The sequence below is a fragment of the Myotis nattereri genome (genome assembly GCF_964212035.1).
Source record: "Myotis nattereri genome assembly, chromosome: 5".
In the NCBI taxonomy this organism is placed as follows: Eukaryota; Metazoa; Chordata; class Mammalia; order Chiroptera; family Vespertilionidae; genus Myotis; species Myotis nattereri.
In genome coordinates, this window is record NC_138080.1 from 16,196,863 (window position 1) to 16,207,073 (window position 10,211).

Below are 10,211 nucleotides of genomic sequence, written 5' to 3' on the forward strand. Positions count from 1 at the left end.
GTGGCGGGCAGCTCAGCATCAAGGCTGTGCCACCTGTCAGGTGGCCATGCTTGGAGGTGGCCCACATGTCCCTCCAGGCACCATCCGCCTCCATGTGCCACGCTTCCACCCCTAACCCATTGGGCGGGCTCGCCCACGGAGATGCTGTCTCCGCAAGCGGCTCTTGCTGTGGTTGACCATGGGTGTGGGAAGTTCAAAGCCGTGACGCCTGCCCCACTACAACCTTTTCCCCATTTCACCGTAGAGCAGGGGTTCGTAACCTTCTGGCCCTTTAAATACAGTTCCTCATGTTGTGACCCAACCATAACATTATTTTCGTTGCTACTTCATAACTGTAATGTTGCTACTGTTATGACTCGTAATGTAAATATCTGATATGCAGGATGGTCTTAGGCGACCCCTGTGAAAGGGTCGTTCGACCGCCAAAGGGGTCGCGACCCACAGGTTGAGAACCGCTGCTGTAGGGTTTGCTGAATCGTGGCCTGGTTTCTTCTCACCCGAGCCCGATTTTCTGCAGCCTCCCCATCTGGGGGCTTGTCTTACCCTTGGTTTGACCCAGATGAGAGGTGATGTACGTGACGGGGCCTGTAAACTGAGGAACACTATAGTGGGTGTGATGAGTCCCGGACGCTGGGCTCCAGAGGCTGCCTGGCAGGGGCCCCAAGGCCTGGCCCCGTGACCCTGCACTCCGGGGGTCTGCTGATTCTGGCCGTCTGGGCAGGACTGCTGAGGACAGCACCTGGGAGGAAAGAGAGAGAAACACGGCCTCAGAGGCTGCCCACCCACCCTCACCCTGGTTTCTTCTCACTGACGCTGAGGGGAGGGACTCCTGGTTCTATTTTAATAACAGTTTTTTAAATGAGCACCTACTGGGTGGGAGTGCAGGTGAATACATGCCCGCACCTCGCGGAGGCTGTGGGTGCTGTGTCCCTTCCCTAGCTCGTACCCCCTCCCTCAGCTCCTGGCTTGGAAGGGCTCCATGGTGGTCAATGTGGGGTCCTTGGGAAAGACAACCACCCATGGCTACAGAAGGGAGTCCCTGGGTGAGAACAGAGACAGGAAGCTGTGGCCGGGGTGAGAGGGAGGGGGGAGGCCCTGCACCCCAGACGCCCCCATCCTCCTCCCCATCCACAGACCCGGGCCCCAGGAGAAGCTTTAGGGACCCTTCAGTGACCAGACATGGCAGCCAGTCGGGGACCCCATTTGAATGAGTGGATGCTAGGTTCAGATGGCACTCTGAGATCTCCTTCTTACGGACAGAAGCCCAGTGAGGACAGTAACTTGTCCCCAACCCTGCTTCCCAGTCTCCGGGGCGGTTTCCTTCTGGCTGTGCTGTGCTGCCTGCTCCCCCATATCTGCCTTCCCGGGACTCTCCCACAGTGGGGGTTTGCTGTGGGACTAGCGGAACTCAGGTCCTCATGTTGGGCCTGCTGAGCAGATGTGAATGTCCAGAGCGGAGCCCAGAGGCCCTGAGCTGGCCTGTGTCTGGGCATCCTGGTTCCGTCTCCAGTCCCGGCCTCCTCATTTCTGCTCCTGGCTGTACCCTTACCAGTGGCCCTGCCCAAACAGGAACTTGGGGAAAGCATGGTGGAATTTAATCAGCAGAATGGCCTCTCCCCTCTCCCTTCTGGTCCTGCCACACACACACACACACACACACACACACACACACACACACGTGTGAATGTCCCCTAGAGCAGGGAACCTGTAAAAGATAGCCCATCTTGTACCCTCATCCAAGGCCTTGTTTCTGAAGCCCAGGGAGGTTGTCCCATGGGTTAGGCTAAAGGCCAGGCAAGCAAGGTGCTGGCTGTGCCTAGCCAGTCCCTCTGAGCAAAGTGCTTCTCCTTCCCTCTCTCCCACCCTCTCTGCCTGGATGTCGCCTCTGGTCCCCTGATGCCGCTCAGGCAGAGCTGCCTTCCACTTACGTAGGGCTCCTGCTTTGCCTCATATTGGCCCCTTCCCCATGCCTCTGCTCGCTGCTCCCAGGCCAGCATCCCTGGGAGACTGGCCACATCTTGCCCTCAGTGTAGCCTGGTTAACTGAGCACACAGTGCTTGGCACAGACTAGCACTCTGTAGAGGGAGGGAAAGAACCTGAGTCCCCAATTCATTGCTCTATTGGAACTGCCTGCTTTCCAGTGTAGAAAACAGTCTGTTTGACTGGTCGCAGGCAGCTATTTATTCTGTTTCCCGCTCTCACTGAAGCCCTCTGTGTGTCGTGAATGTGCGAGGTGACATCTTTCTGTTGAGCATGCAGGAAGACGGTTAGAAGGCCCCCTGGACCAGGGCGCTTCGGTGTGGATGGGGAAGGCTGGCAGTGGGTTGGCACCTTCCCTGGCCCTGGTTTCTTCCCAGGGTCCTTGGCACTCCGGTTGCTCTGGGCCAGTTTGCAGGGCCCATCAGATCAACTGGAGGCTCACCCTTCCTTGTGCTAAGGGGCCCCAGCAACACAGTCCCCTTTGCTTTCGTGTCTCCACTGGCCAGTTTCTGCTCTCACCCTTGATACAGCCGTCACATCTGGGGGAATTAGAAATGAGTTTGGAGGGGTTGCCACACCCCCCTCACCACTCACCTGGGCTCAGCAGCCAGCAGCCACCTGCCTCGGGCCCCTCCTCCTCCTGCCTGTTCCCTGGTGGGTCTCTCACTTTGTGCACACGCCCTCGGCCGTCAGAGTGGGGCCGAGAGGCCTGTCATGTGTCTGTATGTCTATCAGGCACAATTCCTGATTTATAAATACGGCTTGTTTCAAAGCTTTGGGAAACTTGCATGCATTCCTTCTTTTCTTCCCTCCCCCAACTCTCCCTCACAGCCATTCATTTATTCATCCACCTCTGCATTCATGCATTTATTCAACACAAATCCTTCCGCATGTCACTATATTCCAGGCACCGAGGCTGACAAGCTTACTGGGCCAGTACCTAGGTCCCCATAGGGGTGGGATGGACATGCTCAGAAGATCAGGGGGAGGAAGTGACTGGTGCACCAGGAGGACTGATGCCGTGTGGTGGGATCCAGCCTAGTAGCACCTTGTGGTCAAAGCACCACTAGGCCCGGAAGAGAGGGAAATTGACCACGTGGAGACGCGGGAGTGGACCGGAGTAGGTGAGGCGCCCAGCAGAGCGGCCAGCGGAGCAAGTCAGGGAGGCAGGACAGCACGGAGAGGTTGAGTAGGGGGTGCTGCCTTCGTGGATAAATTGTTTTATTGGATCAACACCGCACCTTGTTTACACATCGCCCTTGTGCACAGACAGAGCAGAGTGGAATGCATGGCCGGCAGAGCCTGAAATCGCTGCTGTCTGGCCTTCTGCAGAGAAGCGTTTGCCTGCTCTGGAAAGGGAGGGACAGCAGGCAGTGGGCGTGGGCGAGAACGTGGAGTGGGGGTGGGCGGGAATGAAGACCAATGAGCAGGTTGAATGGTGAGTGTGGAGAGGCCCTGAAGGCTTTTGAACGGGGGGCGGGGGGGGGGGAGCGTATTGTGATGAGAAGATGAGAACTGTGATTTGGGAGGATAGTTGACAGCTGGGGAGATTGGTTGGCAAGGGTGAGACTGAGGGACCTGCTGGAGATCTTGGCGATAGTCAGGTAAGAGGGGAGGGGTTGAGCTGTGGGGAGGAGCTGTGAGTTATTGGGGTTGGGTATGCAGCAGGGAAGTGACCAAGGGCACTGAGATTTGGGCGTGGTGCCAGAAATAGAAGCAGAGACACAGGAGAGAGCTAGCTGACTCCATAGATAGACCAACCGACGCTGGACTTGGTCCTGGCGCCTGGGCCAGACCAGCAAGGCTCTGATGGGACTGCCGGACCCAGCTTGGGAGTGCAGACAGAGGTGGGCAAGGAAGAGGAGGAAGATGATAATTTCCTTCCAACTTTCTCTGGGAGAATTTTCTAGAATGCAACCTTGCCTTTCTGCCATCCTCTTTCCTTGTCTGCATCCCTTCCCCAGCTCAGGTCCCCCAGTGCCACCCACACAGCCAGCGTTCATGCTTCTGGTGGCACCCACAGTGTGGAAAATTCTTCCCAGTCGCTGTGCCCCCCTCCATGTTGGAGCCCTGCCTGCCCCTGTCCCAGCAGCTGTCTGTGCCCTTTGGGTGCTGCAGTCATAGACCCTGAGCTGGCCTCCAAGCGATGAGAGGCTCAGAGTAGGCTGGGGCAGGGGCTGGAACAGCCCACCTGTTGCCTAGACTCTTCCACTGGAGTCTAAGCAGCAAGATGGGCGTCCAGGGAAGCCTGGGGTGTGTGGCCACTGAGGACAGTGTAACCCTGGGGTCAGGGGACAAGGCAGCCTCCTTCCCCTCCTACTTATTGAGCTGGTGTGGAGGTGGCTGCATGGATGCTTATTTCTCTCACTGGGGTGTGAGTAGGGCTGCGACATTTGTCTTTGGTGCCCACGTGGGAGGGAGCACCAGGAAGGGTTAATGGTCAGGAGGGTGGCCAGGAATTTGTCCCCCGGTGGTTTTCGGATGAGTTGATGGAACTGCTTTCTCTCTGCTTCTCCCACGTGCATCTGCAGAGAAGGCCCACGATGGCTGCTCTGGGTGCTGCTTTGGGTGCTGGGCTGGGTGAGGGGCCTTGGGTTTGCCTTAGGAGAGGTTACCGCAGCCGTCACCGTCTGCTCTGTGTTCTGGAAGTCACATGCGTCAGTGAGGCACGTCTGCCTCTATTTTATAGATGAGGACCATGAGGCTCCAATAGATGAAGGGACTTGTCTCCGGTCATTGGCTGAAGTAGACTGGAGCCTAGGGCTCTGGCCTCTCAGGCCCTTCCTTCCCTCCTTGGGTCAGGGTCGATCCTGTGGCCGGAGGGTGGGGTGGGGTGGGGCAAGGGTTAGGACCCTTTAGTCCAAAGGAACAGGACAAGCATCCATGCACTAGCTCATGGCGCCTGAGGGGAGAGCTTTGGGACAGCCAGGGGGCCTGTCACCTGCACTCAGCTCGCCATGATCTCTGCCTGGGTCTGCAGCACTGCGCATCCTGTGCAGGAGGACTTCCCGTGATTGCTGGGAAAGGCGCATTCAGATGGGGCTCTAAAGGGGCACGAGATTGTCCTGTCCCTGCTCTTCCTGGAGGTCAGCCCTTTCCTCCCCACGTCCCTGTGGCCCTGCCAGAGGCCACAGCTGCACTGTATCCCCTGGGGCTGGCCTGGCAGTGTCTGTGCTTCCTCATGGTAACGGGGGTCAGAGGAGAGGGTGAAGGGGTCCCCCTCTGCTGCTTCTCCTCCTGTGTTCCCTCCTCCTCCTCTGTGACCCTCCCCTTCCTGCTGTTCCCTGCTTCTTCCCTCTCCTTCCCCTCCATGCCCTCCTCTGCCTCTTCCCTTGTCCCCTCCCCCTTCCTCTCCTCCCCCTGCTCCCTCTCTCCCCCTCTTCTCTGCCCTGTGCTCCTTGTCTCTGGGTGCTGCTTTCCCCTGTTCTCTCTGCTTCTCCCTTTCTCTGATTTGCCCTCTTCTATCTCTCCCTCCTTCTCCTCTCCCCTCCTTCTCCTCTCCCCTCCTTCTCCTCTCCCCTCCTTCTCCCTCCCTCATAGTTGACAACATGCCTGCCCTCCCCTCTTAAGAGGACCTGTCAAGCCCTTCTCACTGGGAACTGAGGAGTCCAGGCTGCTGCAATACCCACGCCAGGTGGTTACATGGTGCCTACCCTGGGTGACTCCATGGTGCCCACACCAGGCTTTATCTCCTCAGTCACTGTCTCCTGGGAACTTCTCTGGGGCTCCCTTGGGTGCAGCCTTTAGGGCCAACAGTGTCGAGGACCCTGAGCTCCCTGAGAGCAGACATCTCATCAGATAAAGTTATATGGCCAGGCTAGAGGTCATTGAATTATTTTCTCAGGCCTTACTTATTTTTTAAGCAGTCTACTATTTTAAAAACAACTTTGTGCGCAACTCCAGTATATCAAACAGAACTGAGCTGTGGGTTGAGCTGGGGGTGAGGACCTGACCTGGCCGTTTGAACACACAGGCTCTGTATGCAGTGAGCCCTGTGGTGAGGGTCCGCAGAGGGAGCAGACCTGCCACACCTGGACAGTGAGGGCAGGAAAGGATGCGGGAAGCACAGCGCTGGGCCGGGTGGCACAGAGCCCAGCAGGCCCCAGGATGTCACGGGGGGAACTAGCAGGGGCTCGGAGTTGCTCAGGGAAGCAGCCACGTGAAGGTGAAGGTTGAACAGTCGGACAGGAGGCAGTGGTGGCAGCGGTCTCTGAGGTGCGGCATGCGGGCCACCCTGGCAGTGGCCTCCCACAGCCCTGGCCGGAGCTGCACTGGGTCCAGGCAGTAGAATCCAGTCCTTGGGGCAGAAGGGCCCCAGAGCACTCACCCTTTCCCAGGGATGCAGGTTGGTGGCTTGGCTGGGCTGGATCTGGGCTCCTGGGTCACCGGTGCTATGGTCCTGAGCAGGATCCTCCTGGGTCTGGTTTCCCGCCCACTGCACGCATCGTCACCCTGGTCACATCTCCACCATTGGCAGTGACTGCTCCTGGCCGGACCTCTGTGTGGTAGCTGGGCTTTGTTTAGCTGACCAGATGCCCTGGGTGGTAGATTGCCTGTGATGTCCAAGGGATTTTGATACTTCTGGCCAAGAGCAGTGATTTAGGCATAATTTCTTGGGTTTCCCAGTTGCTTCTGGTGGCCAGAGAGTCCCCACAGGTGCCTTGAGAACCAAGCCATTTGAAGTCAGGATGGAAACACCATATCCGCCACCTGGTTCCCGGGGTCACTGTTATGAGGATGATAACAGAGGACTGTTCATCGGCACACCCTCTGGTCCTGCATCCAGGCGGTTATCCGGGGGCACAGAACCCGGAACCATCACCAAGCCAGCTTTCTTTCCATTCCTCACCTTGACCACGGAGCTCCCAGGGGCCATACGTCGGTTTAGGTGGAAAGGCTAACCCTTGGCACTGTTGCCAATTGTCCTCCTAACATGCACCAGGGCAGACATAACTAATCAATCACAGTCTCTCTCTTCCCCTTGAACCCAAATGAGGACTCATGGTCTTCAATGAGCTGACTCTCAGATGCCGATTCTGCTCAGTGGCATGCGTGTGTTCACTCATCTGTCCATTCATGCACCTGGTGAGATGTTTACTGAGCTGCTGTCATAGCCAGACACTGTGCAATGTGAGGGGAGGAGGGCGTGGTCCCTGCCTGGTGTGAGGAGCTGAGTGTGGTGGAGAGACCTGTGAGTGGCTTCTGACTCTGCTATGCTGGACGTTGGAGAGTGGAGTTAGAACTCTCTCTTCAGGAGCCGACAGGAGCCGGGACCTAGTCGCTGAGATGTTGGAAAGGGGCAGGGTCTTGTGCTGCGTGGGATGGAGCCAGAGCTTTTCCCTGTGCCCTGTGCTTCCTGACGCCCACAGCAGATGGCAGGGCCCGGAAGGTGGGCCTCATCCGAGTAACAGGACAAGCTCAGCTGTGGTGACCCGTCCTCACTGGTGCCTTCTCTCCCACAGGAGCAGGGGCTGAGGGCCAATAGCTCCAAAGAGCTGAGCATGTGCTTCACAGAGGTGAGTGGGGCAGAGTGTGGTGGTGCAGGGGCCTGGTCACGGGAGGCTGTTTCCAGGTGAGCCTCAGACTCAGGGACCTCAGATCCTGTTGTGGGCAGGGCCAGCTGAGCTCCTGGCCCGCCTGGGCCTGATGGGCACACAGACTTGGGGGGTTGGAGGCTGGGGGCGGGTGCAGAGGCTGCAGCCAGAGCCTTGGCTGTCTTGGGAGAGACACTGCCTGCTCTGAGCAGGGCCCTGCCAAGCCTTCCTGACTCGTTAAGGCAGGTGTGCAAAGCACCTGCACGTGCTGGTTCTGTGAACTTGAGGAGACAGAGAGGACACAGCCCCTTCCTCACAGGAGCCCCGGTGCATGGTGGTGTCTGACTGTATGATAGTCTGTCTATAACTTACCCGAGAAGAGGCCACATAAGCTTCCACAGCAGGAGGAGAGCGCAGAGATATGCAGGGGGTGCTCTATGGAGGGGAGGGATTCGGCCACATTTAGGAATAGGAAGAACAGAGCAGCTCTCTCCTCTCCTCAAGAAGGTCCTGGGACCCAGGAGCCTCTTCCCCTTGAGATCGTTATCTGGCCCCTTCTCCCTGGCCTGCATCAGGCCTTCTTCCCCCCCCCCCCCCCGGGCAATGTCAGCCAGGCTGTCCTGGGCACCATGGCACTGCCTTCCCCAGCTCTGGGCTCAGCCTAGCTCCCCGGAAGCCTGGCTCTGCCTCCAAGAGGGTGGGCAAAGGGGAGCCCCCTGGATGGGTGGGAAGGCAGCGGCATGGGGAGTCAGTCCTTTTCTTTGCCTGCTCCCAGCCCTGCTGACTCCTTTGTTTGTCTTTCCTGTTCTCTTTGCTTCTGTCCCCTTCTGCCGTGGCCTCAGCTCACCACCAACATCATCCCAGGGAGTAACAAGGTGATCAGACCCAACTCAGGCCCCTGCCGAGCCAGCCCGTCGGCCGCCTTGACCGCTGTCTCCTTCCTGATGTTGAAGCTGGCCTTGTAGGCTCTGGGCACGGCGCCTGGAGGTTTCCGAAAGCTACGTGGACGAGAGCACCCGCCTGCTGAATGGACACACACACACACACACACACACACACACACACACCTTGCAAAAAATTTCCCTCACCTTGTCTCTGAACCTGTCTGTTCCCAGGTTTCTTCTCTGGAGTTTTTCTAAGCCAAACAGACAGTAGGCGGGTAGCCTGAGAGCCTCCTGGGGGGGCCCCTGGCAAGGGCACCCCAGCGCCAAGGAGGGCGCAAGGGTCTAGACATGCCCCACACCTTCTCCTGGTGTTTTCCTCTCTGGACCCTGACGAGACCCTTGCGGCTACGGGACTGTGGCCATGGCTGGTGTGGTCTGAGGCAGGACAGTGGCCGCTGCTCTTCTCAAGTTGCCCACTCTGGGGACTTGCTGGGGCTGGCAAGGGGCGTCAGGTGGCAGAGCAATGGGGCTGGCCCCTGGGTCCAACTGGGCACCAGTCGCACCTCCACGTGCTTTGAGAGTGGAGTTTATTTTGCCCTCCCTCTGGGCTGGGCAGGTCTGCTTCTGGCCTGTGGAGGGGTGTGCACGGAGGCCCCCCACTGTGGCACAGGCTGGGCAGCTCCAGGGCCTTGGGGGCTCAGCCCACCTGGGACACCCCCTCAGGAGGAGGGAGCAACACTTGGCCGCAGCTCGGGGCTGCTGCTTCCTCTTGGTGGCAGGAATTTTGAAATAAAAAAGAAATGATTCTTCGGTGGCTCTCTTTGGAGAGGGGGCTGCTGAGAGGGGCAGCGAAGACCACAGTGGACGTCCACCGCCCCACGCTCTGGTCTCCGCAGCTCTCCCCCCACTTCCACCTTATCTTTCCTCATTTCTGAGACATACACCAACTGTATGTACACAACATGTTGCCCTTCTCAACATATATGTATATACACATCCATATACATATATCGTGTGGTCTCCCCTTTCTTTCCGTTTTTTTAAGAAACAAAACTATTGAAATAATACCCCAACAGATGAGCAAAATGTATTATTGTAAAGTTTATTTTTTTTATAACATTGTCTATGAAGGGATCGGAGGAGATGGCCTCCCCGTGTCCCGGCCCATTGGGCCGCTGGGCTGTGGGAGGGGCTCCTGATCGCATTCACGCTGGCCAGGCTCCAATAAATGTCCTCACTCCCGTGTGCCTTCTCCCTGCTTGGTTCCTGGCCCAGCCGCACCTTGGCTGCTTACCTGGGGCTCCTGGGTGGGGCCATCTGTCACGTGTGCTCGGTGTGGGTGATGAAGCTCCGTTAGGAGATGCTTGTATACTTGGTGGGTCTGGGGTCCCACTGTGCTGAGTCTGTCTGGCCACTCACCTGTCTGTCTCACCTCCCCTTCCCAATGAATGCCAGTGCCCTTTGGCAGTCGGTCCCAACCTGGAAGGGAAGGAGTGGCCGTGAGGATGGAGGAGGGGACAACTTGTCACACTTAGGGTATGTTTTTGTTTGAAGGCTGCCTGGGCGACCCTGTAGTTGGCCCTGCTTGTCCGCCCGCTGGGACTCCTGGTTTACTTAAGGGTGTGTGATTGTGAGGCAGGGACCTGGCTTCTTGGGTCCCACCAGGGAAGGAAGACGCTGTGGCTCAGCCCTGCTCCTTGTTTTCTCTACTTACCACCCAGCCTCTACCAGACATGGGCCTGCCATGCTCCCGGAGAGACCAGAAGGATGCCTGCTAGCTGAGTGTGTACACGCGTGTGTGGGCTTGCAGGTG

The 10,211-nt window shown here is 57.9% G+C and overlaps 1 protein-coding gene across 1 annotated transcript in view; it reads left to right on the forward strand.

Annotated features, from left to right (window-relative positions):
- Positions 1–9,643, forward strand: part of GFRA2 (GDNF family receptor alpha 2) — an 85,419-nt gene extending 75,776 nt beyond the window's left edge. Inside the window, exons 8-9 of the mRNA XM_081093070.1 lie at positions 7,443–7,496; positions 8,357–9,643. Coding sequence (XP_080949196.1) covers positions 7,443–7,496; positions 8,357–8,479 — 177 coding nt within the window. The 3' untranslated portion in view covers positions 8,480–9,643. The remainder of the gene's footprint in view (positions 1–7,442; positions 7,497–8,356) is intronic.
- Positions 9,644–10,211: the final 568 nt, after the last annotated feature.